Source organism: Dipodomys merriami, unplaced genomic scaffold (genome assembly GCF_024711535.1).
Source record: "Dipodomys merriami isolate MVZ:Mamm:240054 unplaced genomic scaffold, mDipMer1.0.p SCAF_19, whole genome shotgun sequence".
Taxonomy (NCBI): domain Eukaryota; kingdom Metazoa; phylum Chordata; class Mammalia; order Rodentia; family Heteromyidae; genus Dipodomys; species Dipodomys merriami.
In genome coordinates this window covers 31,480,731-31,498,116 of record NW_027203270.1, presented here as the reverse complement: position 1 = coordinate 31,498,116, position 17,386 = coordinate 31,480,731, and the positions used below count along the sequence as shown (strand labels likewise).

The 17,386-nt window shown below is 42.8% G+C and overlaps 1 protein-coding gene across 3 annotated transcripts in view; it reads right to left on the bottom strand.

Moving 5' to 3' along the window:
• Window positions 1–1,327: 1,327 nt before the first annotated feature.
• The window catches only part of Kat7 (lysine acetyltransferase 7), a 40,647-nt gene continuing 24,588 nt past the window's right edge, over window positions 1,328–17,386 (bottom strand). For all 3 annotated transcript variants that reach the window (XM_070028317.1, XM_070028319.1, XM_070028318.1), the window contains 8 exons: window positions 16,617–16,727; window positions 12,530–12,721; window positions 8,427–8,516; window positions 8,060–8,200; window positions 6,750–6,843; window positions 4,257–4,403; window positions 3,529–3,635; window positions 1,328–2,958 (listed from right to left, as the gene is read on the bottom strand). In XM_070028317.1, the coding sequence (XP_069884418.1) occupies window positions 2,857–2,958; window positions 3,529–3,635; window positions 4,257–4,403; window positions 6,750–6,843; window positions 8,060–8,200; window positions 8,427–8,516; window positions 12,530–12,721; window positions 16,617–16,727 (984 nt within the window). In that variant the 3' untranslated portion in view covers window positions 1,328–2,856. The remainder of the gene's footprint in view (window positions 2,959–3,528; window positions 3,636–4,256; window positions 4,404–6,749; window positions 6,844–8,059; window positions 8,201–8,426; window positions 8,517–12,529; window positions 12,722–16,616; window positions 16,728–17,386) is intronic.

Below are 17,386 nucleotides of genomic sequence, written 5' to 3'. Positions count from 1 at the left end.
AGATTTCCTTCTGAAAAATTAGTGTTCAAGCTGGAAGTGGAGCCATGGCTCAAGTGGCAGAGGACTAGCCTTGATTGAGCAAGAGCTCAGAGACAGGGCCCAGCATAAGCTCAAGCCCCACAACAGACCCCCCACCTCCACCTCCCACTTTCCCTGCCTACCCAGGACCTGAACTGAGTATCTCATACTTTTGCTCACTGGCTGATGCACTACCACTTGTGCCATGCCACCAACCCAAAGGTCTTAGGGTCTTCTGCTCCTGAGTTACTTAGTTCACTTTCATTAATGTCCAGCAGCTGATGGACCCCTTAGGGTCTTTATTCTACCTAAAGTTTTTCTTTTTTTGGGGGGGAGAGGGGCCTTGAACCCAGCCTGGGTACTGTCCCTGAGCTCTTTTGCACATGACTAGTGATCTACTACTTTTTTTTTTTTTTTGTCAGTCATGGGGCTTGAACTCTGGGCCTGGGCGCTGTCCCTCAGCTCTTCAGCTCAAGGCGAGCGCTCTACCACTTGAGCTACAGCGCCACTTCCGGTTTTCTGGTGGTTTTTATTGGAGATAGGAGTCTCACGGTCTCTCCTGCCCGGGCTGGCTTTGAACCGCTTTTTTTTTTTTTTTTGGTTGGTCGTGGGGATTGAACTCTGGGGCTGGGCACTGTCCCTAAGCTCTTCAGCTGAGGCAAGCACTCTATCACTTGAGCCACAGCACCACTTCTGGTCTTCTCATGGTTAACTGGAGATGAGTCCCACAGGGAATTTCCTGCCCGGGCTGGCTTTGAATCATGATCCTCAGATCTCAGCCTCCTGAGTAGCGAGGATTACAGGCATGAGCCACCAGCACCCAGCTTGCTCTACCATTTTGTGCTACAGCTCCACTTCTGGTTTGGGGGTGGCTATTTGGAGTCTCATGGACTTTGCAGCCTGGGCTGGCTTCAAACTACAATCCTCAGCTCTCAGCCTGAGTAGCTAGGATTACAAGCATGAGACACCAGTACCAGGTTTTCAAACTTCCTTCCCTATCTTTCCCCTAAGCCCTACACCAAGGAGCACAACTAAGACTCCAGCCTTGCAGAGGACTCTTAGTTTGCCCACAAGGCTATGTTCTTATAACTTGCAGTCTGTGAGCAAAATCATTCCAGCAATTATTATTTTCCTTTCTTGAGAAAGGAATTTAGTGGTCCTCCCCTGCCCCATAATTCATTTGCCTCTAAAATCCTAAGATGAATCCAATGAAAGAATGTGTAACACTGTTAGAGAAAACAAACCCTCAATGGGCTATCAGCAGCTGCATCTTTCCATACATAAATGAGCACTCCAGATGAATCAGACATGTGCAGAGAACATGCTTTATTGAGTAGATGCTGAGAGCACATTCTACCACATGTGGGGAAGGGTTTAGCATGTAAAAGGCCTTACCCCTTAAGAAAACCCCCAGTAAAGTTGCTTTTGGATACTCTGAACAGTGACACTGAAACTGGAGGGGAGCCTCCACTGAACATGCTTAACACCAGCTCCCCTCAACCCACAGTGAATATAAGTAGTGTACAGAGATGACAAGAGAAAGGCACAAATGACCAGAGTTGGGACTGTGGTGAGGGCGCCACATGAAGACAGCAGTGCTGGGACCAAGTTGGGAAGGGCGACATGTTAAGACATCAAAAGCTGCCCCAAGATAACAGATTATAACCGGCTAGGGAGAAATTAGAGGGAACATCTTTTCCTCGAACACCACCAAAAATAGGAGACCAGAGACTAGGAGGATGGTGGTACATCCCACAAAGGAAACGGAGGAGGAGTTCTTGGAGGGGCAGAAGCATTTAGCCTAGAGGAAGGTGAGGCACTGTTGAAAAGATGAGCAAACGGTGGCAGGGTGGCCATTCTGCCTTGCTGAGTCATGGGCTGAGACCACTTTCCACTTCTCCAGGACGCTCTGGACAAAAATCAGTGCAACTTATGAGGAAAAAGTAGGTATCTTATACCAGACTGGTACAGATTGGTGAAAAGGTTCTGTAGTATTATTAACCAGTGAACATGTAGTATGAAAGAACTCGAAACTATTTGGCACCTGCAAACATAAAAAGGGCCAGCGAATAAGAGAAGACATTTACTGCTAGACATTTCCTGGTGAAGCAAGAATTACCAATTCCCTTCCACCAAGACATTGCCCACAGAACATAAATCAAAATGCAAAATCTCCACCTCTTATTCCTCTCCCCATCTCATTCAGATGGAGTAGGTGCTATTTTAAAGATTAATCCCTGGGAAACGTCAGAATTACTTGGCTCTGATCAGCCCGATGGTGATCAAAAATAAGTCTTTCCATAAAAATAGCAGAAAGAAGTTTTAAGACAAAATCCAAGGTGAATGGACCCCTCAAACACACGTACTCACAAATGCTGCCTCTTCCCTACCATTCCACAAAATACGTGTGTAAGGAGTAACTAGAAGGGTCCCTGTGGTGGTAGCCATGTCTGGAGATCTGGTAACCAGATGGGAAGAAGCTTGAGTACAAAGTTCAGAGGACAAGATACACCTCATGGGGCTAAAGGACATGAGGAGGGAACCAGTGACTGGACAAGTACAGTACCATAACAGAACTCCTTGGGTCAGTGCTATGAGGGATCTGCACTTGAGTCTAATACAGATCTCTCCAGGCAACCTCACTGAGGCCGAAACAATAGTTCCTCAGAACCAGCGTCTGCAGTGTACACAAAAGGCGGAGCCAGGACAGTCCTGAGGGGATGGCCTTCCCAAAGGATACTGTACTTGCCAATCACAAGAACAACAGAAATGACAGACAGATCCCTAGGGTACGGATTCCTACTGCTGGGGTTCGCTGGCTCAGAATGACAGAACACTTTAAGTGCCTTTCGGAGGGGTCCATTTTAAGCAGCTTGGATCCATAGTTTTATTGGAGTTGGACCTTTTGGCCTCTTTGGCTATCCATTCATCAATCAGGTCCTAGAAAAAAAAAAAAAAAAAAAACGAGAACAAATGAGTATTAGCGGAGAAGGAATTGCCAAATTTAATAATATATTAAGATATAAGATATTATTCTTTTGATCTGTACTGTTCTCCTACCTAATCCTTGTCTTCCTACTTTGCCCTTAGTGGGAACAAAAAAATCATTATTTACCTAAAGTGGGCATATTAAATGAGATGGAACCTATTCAAACAATCTAAAACCATTATCACAAACTCGGAATTTTTGAGGACTCCCTTCTACAGATAGCCATTTCACTGACCTAAGAAAACAGAAGTGCTGTACAACAGAAAGCTGCTTAACATGTGTCATCAGAATCTGAGACAGAAGCTTACCAAAATTTCCTGGTTAGGACAAGGTAGGAGATAAGTAAGATTAGTAACGTAAGGTCATAGAGCTCTTCCTATCAGCTTAAGAAATGAGGCCAATGGAAGGTGCTTATATAGTCAAATCCCGCCAAGAAGAGGAATTACTTTGTGGGTGGCAGGGTAAGGCTCTGCTAAATTTCCAGGACACCTAACCTAACAAGCAACTGGTGAAAACCTCACCTGTCTCTTTAAAACCAGATGTTTTCCTTTCCAATATTTAAGCATCTGAAGGGCTTGCAGAGTGCTAACGATGTCCACAGGATTCACAGCTGTCTCCTGGCTAATTTCTGTAAACACAAGAGTTACTGAAATTGGGTCACAGTATAGATAATACCCCCAACCAAGGCCTCCTTTCACTTAGAGAAATCCAAAAGGACCAGAATCTTTGGTACTTAAGATGTTATACCAAGAAGCTACTCTTGCAACCTCAGAAATCAAGGTCAAATATAGACCACACTAAATTCTTCCACCTTTCCAAAGGAGATGTGTCTTCCGTTTGTGGGGCTTGAACTCAGGGCCTGGGTACTGTCCCTGAGCTCTTTTGCTCAAGACTAGTGCTCTACCACTTGAGCCACAGCACCACTTCCAGTTTTCTGGTAGTGAACTGGAGATAAGAGTCACAGACATTCCCTGCCCAGGCTGGCTTTGAACCATAATCCTTATTATATCTCAGCCTCCCAAGTAGGATTATAGGCATGAGCCACTAGCACCCAGCAAGATGTACAGATATATCTTTCATTGAGGCTCCTGTGTATGTCAAAATACTTAAGAGGCCTTCCCTCCTCATATTCAGAAGGAACACAGAATAGGCATTAACTCTGCAGGTGACAAAGCAGGAACAGAGCCAAATGGAAAAGTTAAGACTATCTACTGGGGTTAACCACCTTTTACAAGAGATAAAAACCAACCTTTGATAGAAATCTCTTTGCCTTGGAAATTATGCAGGTAACGGAGAAGCACTTCTTTCCAGTAACTGCGATAGCTTATGAGCCCCAGATCAGAGAGTGGACGTTCTGGGGAGCCAACCTTTTCTTCTACTTTGGAAAGCAAATAACCTGCCAGAGAACAAACATAGACTTTTTCCAACAACACTGAATAGCATCCTAATAGCAAAGACTAGTGTGCCAACATGGAAGATTTAAGAAATCTGGGGGCTGGGAAGGTGGCTCAGTGGTAGAGTGCTTGCCTTGCATGCATGAGGCCCTCAGTTCAATTCCTCAGCACCACATAAGCAGAAAAAGCCAGAAGTGGGGCTGAGGCTCAAGTGGTAGAGCGCTGGTTTATGGCTGAAGAGCTGGGGGACAGCCCCCAGGCCCAGAGTTCAGGCCCCATGACCGACAAAAAAAAAAAAAAAAAAAGAAAAAGAAAAAGAAGTAAAGTCTGCAGTATCAACTAGTGGTCAGTCATTCAATATACTGTTAAATATAATATGGATAAAAAGGGGAAGATTGTAAATGTGCAGTTACTTGTAATAGACATGAAAAATCTCTGGAAACCTTCACTAGGAATTTTAACAATGGCTCTGTGTAAGTGTATGGTTAGTAGGTATATGAACAGGTAGATGGGGAACAGAAATAGGAAGCCACCTCACTGCATAACATAGCTTTGTTGTTCGAGGCAGTTCTTGTCGTGTAGGTTTAAGTTAGCTTATAATCTTTTTTGTTTGTTGGTCATGGGGCCTGAACTCTGGGCCTGGGCGCTGTCCCTCAAGTCTTCAGCTCAAGGCTAGTGCCTAACACTTGAGCCACAGCGCCACTTCCAGCTTTTTTCTGCTTATGTGATGCTGAGGAATCAAACCCAGGGCCTCATGCATACAAGGCAAGCACTCTACCACTGAGCCACCTTTCCAGCCCTCATAATCTTGATATTCCTGCTTTAGCCTCAGGTTTTAGAATTTTAGGTGTGTACCACCACACCAGCTTAAGATTCCTTATCTTTCTCCCCTTGGTACTTGGCCTTGAATTTAGAAACCTAGCTAGTAGTGGTATTCTACTAGTTGAGCTACACTTCTAGCCCTGTTTGTGTTGGTTAGAGATAGGAATCTTGCCGATTTTTCTGCCTGAGTAGCTAGAATTACAGAGGCACAGGCCATCAGCGGCTGGCTTAGAGTAGATTGTTAAGTCATAGCAGTTATGTTCCATTGAAATTGCAAACACCAAACAACTACTCAAGGAAGTACAGGATAACCTCATTTTATGTGTTTTGAAAACACCTTATTTAATTCATTCTATTGGTTCAGTGACATCGTATTCACAGCCAGAAAGCACTATAACCTGTAGAAAGTTCATGTAACCTCTATAGGTTTGTCAGCCTTTTTTTTGTGTGTGCCGCAAAGGGGCTGGAACTCAGAAATTCAGCTTTGTCCCATAGCTACTTTGCTCAAAGTTAAGAGTTCTACCTCTTGAGTCATACTTCCATTTCTGGCTTTTTGGTAGTTCATTGGAAATAAGTCTCTAAAGCTGGCTTCAAACCATGGTCCTTGGATCTAAGCCTCATGAGTGGCTAGAATTACAGGTGTAAGCTATCAGTGCCTTGCCCAGTCTTTCTTCTTGCACTAAGGAACAATATTTAAGCACTATTTTTTGTGTGTGCTGGTCCTGGGGCTTGAACTCAGGCCTGGGCACTGTCCCTGAGCTGTTTGAGGCTAGCACTCTACCACTTGAGCCACAGCTCTGCTTCCAGCTTTTTCTGAGTAGTTTATTGAAGAGTTTCACAGACTTTCCTGCTGGGCTGGCTTTGCACTGCAATCTCAGCTTCCTGAGTAGCTAGTATTACAGGCATGAGCCACCTGTGCCCAGGTAAGAGACTATTTTAAACTACCAACAGAAATTAAAAAAAAAAAAAAAAAAAAACCATGGAAAAACAGGCATTAACAGACCATGGAAAGGACATCTATTCATAGCATGAGAACTGCAACAGGGTATCTTATTTGAAGACAGATGGAAATGTGTGTATCTAATGACTTAACTGTGTCATGATTAACATTACTAATAAAGTTTACAAATCAACTTCAGTGAGTACAGTGTACTATCCAAAGCCTCTATCTGGTATATGGATTACCTCTAAACATGTCTTTATGAAAGAGAAATCTCACACATCAAAGGAACAGATTTTAAGCATTAGGTGTGTATGTGCTCTGCTGAAAAAAGTCTCAAATCAGGACAATCTTATAGCGCTTACATGGTAATTGTCAGTATTGCCTATTAAGCATCAATTTAGGCTCCTGCATTCATTGAATGATCAATGTTCAATTCAGACCCAAGAGTTCAGATTTTCCCCACTGTTTGTTTACTTATTACCACTACATGCCAGAATTTATAAAGATCACAGGACAAAATGATGAATACCACTAAAAGGATCTCTGCCTTGTAGAACTGATAAGACTTAGCAGTTTCACTTACTGAAGTCAATGAGCATCTTGCCATAGCCCTGTCTCATGTACTGAGGCATGGTAAGGATACAGGATACATTGTAGTTGAGGAATGAGTTCTTCTCCTAAAATCAAAGCAAACAGATTGGATTTGGAACCAAAGGTTTCATGCCTCTCTCATATACAATATAAGATGGCTTACAAAAAGTCCTGGGGGGCTGGGAAGGTGGTCAGTGGTAGAGTGCTTGCCTTGCGTGCATGAAGCCCTTGGGTTCCATTCCTCAGTAACACATAAATAGAAAAAGCTGGAAGTGGTGCTTGAACTCAGGGCCTGAGCACTGTCCCTGAGCTCCTTTTGCTCAAAGCTAATACTCTACCACGTGAGCCACAGCGCCACTTCTGTTTTTTTCTGTATGTGCTACTGAGGAATCAACCTAGGGCTTCATGCAAGCTGGGCAAGCACTCTACCACTAAGCCACACTCCTAGTCCCTGAAGCTCTCTTTAGAGGTATTTTTTCAGAAGGCTAGTCACCTGCCTAATGGAAAGGAACAAAATACAAGCCGCCTTCATTTTGAAAGGGGATCAGAATAAAATTACAACACATATTTGAAGATTCTATATATAAGAAATGTCCAAGCCAGGTGCTGGTGGTTCATGGCTGTAATCCTAGCTACTCAGGGGACTGAGACCTGAGAATCATGGTTCAAAGCCAACCTAAAGTCTGTGAGACCCTAATCTCCAATAAACCACTCAGAAAATTTAAAGTAGTACTGTGGTTCAAGTGGTAGAGCACTCCCCTTGAGCTGAAGAATTCAAGGACAGCAGGACAGCTCCTGGGTCCAGAATTCAAGCTCCAGGACAAAACAAAAAAAAATTTTTTTTTAATTTAAAAGACAAAGAAAAGAAAGAAAAAGAAATGTCCAAAATAGGCAAATTTATTATATACAGAAGGACTGGAAATGTAGATTGCTAATGCACACAGGGTTTCCTTTAGAAATTATGAAAACTGTGACAAGTGCCTAGTGTTCATATAGCTCTGAAAATGTATTATAAACCAGTCAATTACATACTTTAAATGAGTTGGCTTTGCACTACAGTCCTTCAAGTCTAGCCTTCTGAGTAGCTAGGATTACAGTGTGAACCACTAGCACCTGGCTTGGATAAAGCTTTCAGTAAAGAACTGAGCATTTTCATTAAACTATCCATAATATCAACCCCAACTCAACTTTAGGGAAGGGCTATTACTGTTGAAAGTATTAGGGATTTACGTGAGCCCTCAATTATTAATACCCATATCCCTGCTGTGGCCATTAGTTTCTTAATCACCAGATCCTGCTGACCTTGGAAAAATATCCGATCAGGTGACAGCCAGTGCTGTCTGCTTCCGTCATAACATAGAACAGGAAGGGCTCCACATCATAGTATAATGTCTTATGGTCCAGAAAAAGCTTGGCCAACAAGCACAGGTTTTGGCAGTAGATCTGGAAGGAGAAAAAGAATTTATGTGAGGGCTGTTGACTTCTAAAGTCAACAACAAAAAATTATTTTTAAATAATAATCATACCACTATCCTGCATAAGGCAGACTTTTTCCATTGCTATAACATACAATATCTCTAGCTTGTTACAAGGTATAACAAAAACTACACATTCTTCTTTAAAAACCATGAATGTGCATCACCATTTCTCTTAAGTTATGACATTTTACCTTATTTTTCTTGCCATCTACTTCAAACACAGAGATTGAGCCTTTCCGATAGATCTCATCACCAGGCGGGTGTTTCCATACACACTTGGCCTGTAAGAGAATGGAATTTTCATCAAGGAAAAGTCTCCCTATGAGATACTCCTTAGTAGGAAAAGAAATCATAGGTCAAATGTGGTTAAGGTCAGTTGAACACACCTTAGTAAACAAAAGAGATTTTTTTTTTCCAGAAAAATAAAGGCTTCTAAAGTCACTACAATATACTTAAAGGCATTTTATAGTTGTTTGGAACAGGTTTTCTGGGCTATACTTTGGCATTACCTCAGCCCAGGAGATTAAAATCATCTACTACACAAAAGCCAGATAAGAATACCTTTGCTTATTAAACAGGAAATTCCTAAGCAGCTTATTCCTAGCAGCTTAGTGTTACTAAGTACTTTATACTCACCTTTACCAGTAACTACTCATCATTACCATCTCCTTTTCAGATTAGAAAATCTAACTCACAATGATAACAACTATGGAACTATGTATATGTTCCAGCACTTTATATAAGAAGGCAAGGGAACCTGGCTGAGCAGCCGAAAGCTGGAGGCACATGGCCACAAGAGGGCACAAGGTACCTAAAAGGCCAATATTTTGGTTTGGTTTGTGGTGTTGGGGATGGAACCCAGAGACTTACATAGCTATAGGCAACTGCTCTACCACTGAAGTAATAGCCTTGCCAACAGCTTGTTTGTCAGTCATGGGGTTTGAACTCTGGGCACTGTCCCTCGGCTCTTCAGCTCAAGGCAAACACTCTACCACTTGAGCCACAGTGCCATTTCTGTTTTTCTGGTGGTTAATTGGAGGTAAGAGTCTTATAGACTTTCCTGCCCCAGCTGTCTCTGAACTGAGATTCTCAGCCTCCTGAGTACTAAGATTATAGGCATGAGCCACTAGTGCCCAAGTTTCAGGTTTTTTTGTTTGTTGTTGTTGGCCTGGGTGCTGTCCCTGAGCTTTAGTGTACTCAAGGCTAGTGCTCTACCACTAGAGCCACAGCTTCACTTCTAGCTTTTTAGTAAATTTATTGGTGATAAAAGTCTCCTGAACTTTCCTGCCCCACTGGCTTTCAAACATGATCCTCAGACCTCAGCAGACACCAGCATCCAGCTTTTGTTCCCCCAACCCCCAGTTGGCAATCTTAACACTCAGTGGTAGAGTGCTTACCTTGCATGCATGTGACCTTGGGTTCAATTCCTCAGCACCACATAAGCAGAAAAAGCTGGAAGTGGGGCTGAGGCTCATGTGGTAGAGCGCTAGCCTTGAGCTGAAGAGCTCAGGGACAGTGCCCAGGCCCAGAATTCAAGCCCCACAACCAACCAACAAACAAACAAAAAACAATGGAGTCTGATCTTTAGTAAAGGCTGGCCTAGAACTCACCATGTATCCAGGTCTGATCTTGAACTGATTCTCCTGCCTCAGTCTACTAAGTGCTAGAATTACATTTGTGTGCCTTGAAAGGTTTTAATGTAAATACATTATAAAATACTGCTTTAGGGGCTGGGAATGTGGCTTAGTGGTAGAGTGGTTGCCTAGTATGTATGAAGTCCTGGTTTCGATTCCTCAGTAACACATAACTAGAAAAAGGCCAGAAACTGCATAATGGCTTAAGTGGTAGAATGCTACCTTTGTGCAAAAAGAAGCTCAGAGTCAGTGCCCAGGCCCTGAGTTCAATCCCTAAGACTGGCCAAAAAATAAAAATAAAAGATTAATAAATACTGCTTTCAAGAATGCCTGAGTCAGGCATCAGTGACTCAAACCTGTAATTCTAGCTACTCAAGAGGCTGAGATCTGGGGATTGTGGTCCAAAGCCAGAGTGGGCAGAAAGTCCAGGTAAGACTCTTACTTCCAATTAACCACTCAAAAACAGGAAGTAGCACAGTGGCTCAAAGTGGTAGATCACTAGCCTTGAACAAATGAGCTCAGTAAGAGGGCCCCGGCCCTGAGTTCAATCCCCACGACTGATGGAAAAAAAAAAAAAAGAAAAGAAAAATATATGGCCTGGTGCTGGGTAGCTCACACCTATAATCTAAAGATTATATCTACCCCTTTCCTCATGCTAGTACTTTCTTTCCAACAACAACCAAACTAATCCAAGGCCATTTCAGTGATTATACCTGAAGCAATAGGAAATCAGAATAGGTTTGGATTAATAGATTGGCATTTCCTGACATTTGATTTTTATACTTATTCACTTTTGCTAATCCTGGGGTTCAAAATCAGGGCCTAGTCACAGTCCCTGAGATTCCTTGTGCTCAAGGCTAGTACTCTACCACTTGAGCCACAGGTACCACTTCCAGCTTGTTTGAGTAATTTATTGGAGATAAGTCTCATGGGGACTTTTCTGTCTGGGCTGGCTCTGAACTGTGATCCTCAGATCTCAGTCTCCTGAATAGCTAAGATTACAGCCATGAGCCACTGGTGCCCAGCTGATTTTTATACTTATATAATACAACAGACCATAAAATATTCAGTATGCTCATAGAGCTATCCAGACTTTTTGTTTTCTCTATTTCTTGCCTTTTTGGTTTTTATTGGTTGGTGTTACTAAACAACGAGAAAGAAAAAAAGGTAAATGACAAGTAGTTAACATCATATTATAATTGTAATATCAGTCTTACTTATCTCCCTACTGGACAATCTGTCTAGGCTGCCACCACTACTACTCACTCTGCCTAACTGTCTCCACCAATCCTTGCCTCCACCTGCACTTACTCTATTATTCTATCCCCATACTAGTCAAAGTAGCAGCACTGGACTACAAAATTACAGACAGTATTATGTGCTCTAGAGCCAGGAACATGAAAAAGTGCCATCACTGAACTAAAGAAAACTGTTAGAGAAACCCTAGTAAGTCTATGTTTAGGTGCTTAGCACATGGAAACCACAGAAAATAGACAGGAAGATGGACCCAGACTTATAATACTAGCTCCAGGAGGCTGAGATCTGAGGATCATAGTTCATACCAACATAGACAGAAAAGGTACCTCCAATTAACCACTAAAAAGCCACAAGTAGAGCTGTGGCGTAAGTGACAGTGTCAGCCTTGAGTGAAAAAGATAAAGGACAGCACCCTGAGTTCAACCCCCAGTGCTGTCAAACACATGAATGTATGTGTGCAAACACACAAAGATGCACAACACAACGAAGACAGGCAAACTAAAGGCCACAATTATTTTATGACTATGGGAACAACAGACCTATATCTAAGAGGTATCTCAAAACAAGGTACAAGTCTATAATCTTAGCACTCAGAAGGCTGAGGTGAGTTCCAGTCTAGCACAAACTATGCTGTAAGACTTTGTCTCAGCAGACAGGGAAAAAACAAATTAAACTAATTTTTACCCTTTTCTCTATCCCTGCTACATGACAAAAATCTCCTTTATGAATTTTTCTTCCTGCCAGTCCTGGGGCTTGAACTTGGTCTGAGACTATCCCTGAGCTTTTGTGCTCATGGCCAGTGCTCTACTACTTGAGCCACTTCGTTATTTTTTTCTGTGGTTAACTGGAGATGAGTCTTACGGACTTTCTTGCTCTGACTGCCTTTGAACCATGATCTTCAGACCTCAGCCTCCTGAATAGCTAGGATTACAGGTATAAGCCGTAGGTGGCCAGTTCCCTGTATGACTTTCTCACAGCTAGTCCAAAAAAAAAAAAAAAGGGCTGGGAAGGTGGCTCAGTGGTAGAGCGCTTGCCTTGCATGCATGAGGCCCTGGGTTTGATTCCTCAGCACCACATAAGCAGAAAAAAAAAAAAGCTGGAAGTGGCGCTGTGGCTCAAGTGGTAGAGTGCTTGCCTTGAGCTGAAGAGCTGAGGGACAGCACCCAGGCCCAGAGTTCAGGCTCCATGACCGGACCCCCCCAAAAAAAAAAAACATAATAAACAGACTGTCAATAAAATCAGACAAGTCTTTCATCCTCTGTTACAGGCTGACCTCCCTTATATGGCTTTCAATTCCCATTGCTATGTTGAGTTGCTTGGACAGATACCATCTCTAGAACAAAATCCAGAGATCTTGTAACATCCCAATCTCAGTCAGGGCAAAGGCACCCACCACAACTTACCATGTGCCGGCGGAGTATTGTTTGGCTCTTCATGTATTTTAAACAGAATTCACACATGTAGAGACGTCCCAATCGTGCATATTCTTCAGGATAGGGAGAATGGTACCAAGTATCAAGCTCATAGCGGCCAAAAGCAATTGTTTTAATCATGTTGCTCCCTTCTGTGATTTGGCCCTGGAGTCTTAACTTCTCCTGTTGCCAAGGAAGAAATCAAAGTCAAAAAGAGCCAAGCATCACGACTTCTACCTGTAATCCTAGTTATTCCTGAGGCTGAAAATGAGAAGACTATAGTTTGAGGCCATCATGCTAAGCTTGGAAAACCAAGCAGTCTTCTAGAAAACTTACTAGCTACACAGATCTCAACAGGTGTTTGTCTACACCCACATTCTGGGTCCCATCAGAGTAAGCCCTTGGATATGACTTCACTTTTACCAGCCAAAGCCAAATTAAACTATATGAAGGTAATCTATTATACTTCATTTTTACCAGCCAAAGCCAAATTAAATTATATGAAGGTAATCTATTACAAACTCCTAACTCTTAGAGCTGAGGGACAGAGCCCAGGCCCCACGACTGGACCCCCCCCAAAAATAAAAAAATATTCTAGCCGGGAGCTGGTGGCTCCTGCTATAATCCTAGCTATTCAGGAGGCTGAGATCTGAGGATTGCGATTCAAAGCCAGCTTGGGCAGGAAAGTCCGTGAGACTCTAATTTCCAATTAACCACCAGAAAACCAGAAGTGGCACTGGGACTCAAGTGGTAGAGCATTAGCCTTGAGTGGAAGAGCTGAGGGACAGCACTCAGGCCCAGAGTTCAAGCCCATGACTGACCAAAAAAAACCAACAACAAAATCCAAAAACTAAAGACAAGATTATTAGAACGTGTTTCATTCATTTGCAAAAGCTTCTATAAGGCCTGTGAATCCCTGACAAATTTGCAATGTCTACTTTTTTCTTTAAAAAAAAAAAAATGGGGGGGTGGCGGCGGGGGGGGGGGGGGGAGGGGTCCGGTCATGAGGCCTGAACTCTGGGCCTGGGCACTGTCCCTCAGCTCTTCAGCTCAAGGCTAGCGCTCTACCACTTGAGCCACAGTGCCACTTCTGGCTTTTTTCTTTTTGCTTATGTGGTGCTAAGGAATCGAACCTAGGGCCTCATGCATGCAAGGCAAGCGCTCTACCACTGAGCCACCTTCCCAGCCCCTTTAAAATGTTTTAATATATATTAAATGTAGTTTTCATTTAATTCATTTATCCCCCATTACTTTTTTAGCTCCACACTGGCCTCTTACAGCTTTTAACTACAAGCTATTTTCATAAACATACATAATATATTTGGATTATATTCACTGCCTTCAACTGCTCCCCTTTCTTTCCCGCTTTCACTGATTTCCCTTAATAGTCCCCACTTATGGTTAGGTTTCACATTTGGGAGAAAAACCTGTCATATTTGACCCTCTGAACTTGGCTTATCTTGCTCAACGCGCGAGATACTATCTAGTTCTTATCATTTTTTTCTTGCAAGTGGCATAATAATGTCAGTTCAAAGCCAACCCAGACAGGAAAGGCTGGGAGATTATCTTCAATTAATCACCAGAAAACTAAAATGGAACTTTGGCTCTAGCTTTCAGCAGAAAAGCTCAGGGGTAGGGCCCAGGCCCCAACTTCAAGCCCCAGCATCTCTCCCCCACCCCCACCAAAAAGAAAAAAAGAAGATATTTTTGGCTGGGCATTAATGGCTCACTCCTATAACCCTAGCTACTCAGGAGGCTGAGATGGGAGGATCGCAGTTCAAAGCCAGTCCATGCAGGAAAATAATAGACTCTTATTGTAAGGTCCATTCCTGGACAGCGAACAGACCTCGCCCAGTACCTGCGTTCCCTAGGCAACTGGGACACCTGGAAGAGGTCACATCTTAACCTGATATGGCCACACCTTTCTCCCACCTGATCCCACTTCCCTTTACCTGGACACACCCTCCCTTCCCCCTCCCCCCCCAGCTTCCCTACACTATATAAGGCCTAACCCGGGGCCAGACGCACTCTCTCTCTTTTGCCAGCCTTGTGGAGTGCCAACCCTGCCTGGTCCCATCAGGTCTACTGAATAAACCTACCCCTTACCTGAATACCACGTGCGTGGTGCAGTTCTTTAAAAACCTAAACCTAACACTTATCTCCAATTAACCATCAGAAAATCAGAAGTAGAGCTGTGGCTCAAAGTGGTAGAGCATTAATCTTGAGCAAAAAAGAACTCAGGGACCCTGAGTTCAAGCCTCTTGACTGACATTAAAAGAAAAAGCATTTGGGGGGGCGGGGAGTGTAGTTGTGGAGATGGGAGGGAAGGGATGGTAGGAGAAAAACAAAGGAAATGTACTCATTACCTCGCTCATGTAACTGTAACCCCTCCTCTGTACAGTAGTCTCACAATAAAAGTTATTTTTTAAAAAAGTATTTAACGCTGGTATGTGAGACTGTAGAGAATATTTCTGTGTATCATTTTTTCTTAAAGTGGCTATGAGCTGACTACAGAAATAGTTTGTAAACATACCCAGGTGGAAAGCTGTGAAAAACTGCCTAGACAGTGTCTTTCCAGAACAGGAGAGAAAATCAGCAGTGGAAAGCAGCCAGCCTACTGCAACCATCAAACCTTGCCTCCTATAAATTTTCAACTCTCTAGTATTTGATACAATAAAAAAAAAAAAAGGGAGGGGTGAAGATGAGATTCACTTTACATATTAAATTTCCCTGACCACATTATTAACTCTGAGGTAAATTCAAGCACCAGAATTTTCTTGATCTAACCTTATTAAAAATTCAGCCTAGGATGTTCTATGTAACATTACTTCTAAAACACAACCAGAGATGATAACTTATACAGGGCTCTGTGCATTTACAAGATACTTAGAGGAGGTATTCAAGGGTCTAACTCCTTCAGACATCTAAAACAATACTTATCAAAACAAACTCCAGGAAATGGAAACATGGTTTTGTTGTTGTTGGTTTTATTTTCATTGTTGTCTTTTTATTTTGGGGAAGGGGACACAGAAATGGAAGAAGGCTGAACAAATGTATCATGGTATTCAATATAGCCGATGTAAAAAATGAACCATATAATTTATGGGCAGGGAGCAGCAAATGAGGCAAAGTCAAGGGGTGACATTGTCCAGGAAACACTGTACTCATTTCCTAACTTATGGAATTATAAATCCTTTGTACAACTCAATAATGCCTAGGGCATCACACCTAAGTGTGAGCTAATTATAAAAGTTTAATTCTGGGGCTGGGAAGGTGGCTCAGTGGTAGAGTGCTTGCTTTGCATGCATGAGGCCCTGGGTTCAATTCCTCAGCACATAAGCAAAAAGAAAAAAGCCGGAAGTGGTGCTGTGGCTCACAGTGGTAGAGCGCTAGCTTTGAACTGAAGAGCTGAGAGACAGCGCCCAGGCCCAGAGTTCAAGCCCCACAATCGGACCCCCCCCGCAAAAAAAAAGTTGAATTCTGAAACAGCAGCCAAGAGTAGTGGTTAGGCTAGCACCAGTGATCTTAGCACTGGGGAGTTGAGACAGGAGAATTGGTAGAGCCCAAGGGTTTGAGAACAGCTTGGGCAACATAGTGAAACTCCCATCTCATAAGTAAACAAATTCAATAAAATATCTGAAAGTTAGCCTTCCCAATTATTTTCCTTGTCAGTTAATTTCATGCTCCTAGAGTAACTGTAGGATGTGTATTAAGGAAGCTTTCTCTACATAAGGCGAGGTGCACTGCACCTCAACCGTTCAGAGGTTTCCAGAATTGCAAATTTCAAGAGACAAAGGAGCATCTACTGTTTTTAACCAGCCTTATAACTTCAAGCCCAACTGGAAGTTCCAGTTCAGAGTGAAAGGAGGTGAATATTGTAAGGAGTATGGGGGGAGGAGAAGTGGATTATTCATTTTAAATATGCGTGGGCTATCTCAAAAGGACAAGTGGGTAAAGGGAGAGATTCAAGCAGCAAGGTACATTTAATTCCCATCAAAATGATTGCTAATCATTTTTCTTGGCAGTTTTAAGTGCCTTTTACAAGGGTCCTCCCTCAATTGGAGATTTTAGCACTCACCAAATCCTCTGAAGCCCGGGCTTGTGCTCTTCGGAAAAGATCCAAGTCATACTCGCTTGTCAGGTTTTCCAAGAGAGGCTCCCGAGTGTTCCCATAGGTTTGTCTATGTTCCTAGAAAAATAACCAGAGCATGATACTCTCTGCTCCTAAATGTAGTCCACTGCCTTTCAAAGTATGCCAACCACAACTAGAAGCTATTTACACAGTGCTTACACCCTAGATGCCAGGGATAGAGTACAGGTAGACTATTTGCATGGTACTGCCAAAGTCCTAGTTAGTCAGTAGAGATGCTTTGAAAGGTCCAGGAGAGAGTACCTTCTATTGCTAAGGTCCATGATCAGGACTCTAGGCCTCTATTTCTTCCAGAGAAAACATACAGGACAGTAAGAAACGAAGGACAACAAACCCAGGAAGATATTCCCCTGACTTACAAGCAAGACAAATAGAAATAAAAACCAAATTCTCCAAGCCTTAGTATTTTGAGATGCTAGACTGAAACCTGCAAGTAGGGAGAGAGGCAGCTGGACTAAGCAGTCTTCCAAATTCTTTCACCTGAATTGCTGTGGCCACATAGTACTACCTACCAACTGTGTAAGGTTCCCACTTAAAACTTGAGCCTAAGTGTACAGAAAATGCAGGCTAGACACTATATTAAGCAAGATGAAGGACAAAAACACAGAATTAAGAGAATAACAGTCCAACTTTAAATAATAATCAAGCCTTACCATGACATTCGATACAAGTAATCCGTCCCTGGAAAGAAACTGGAG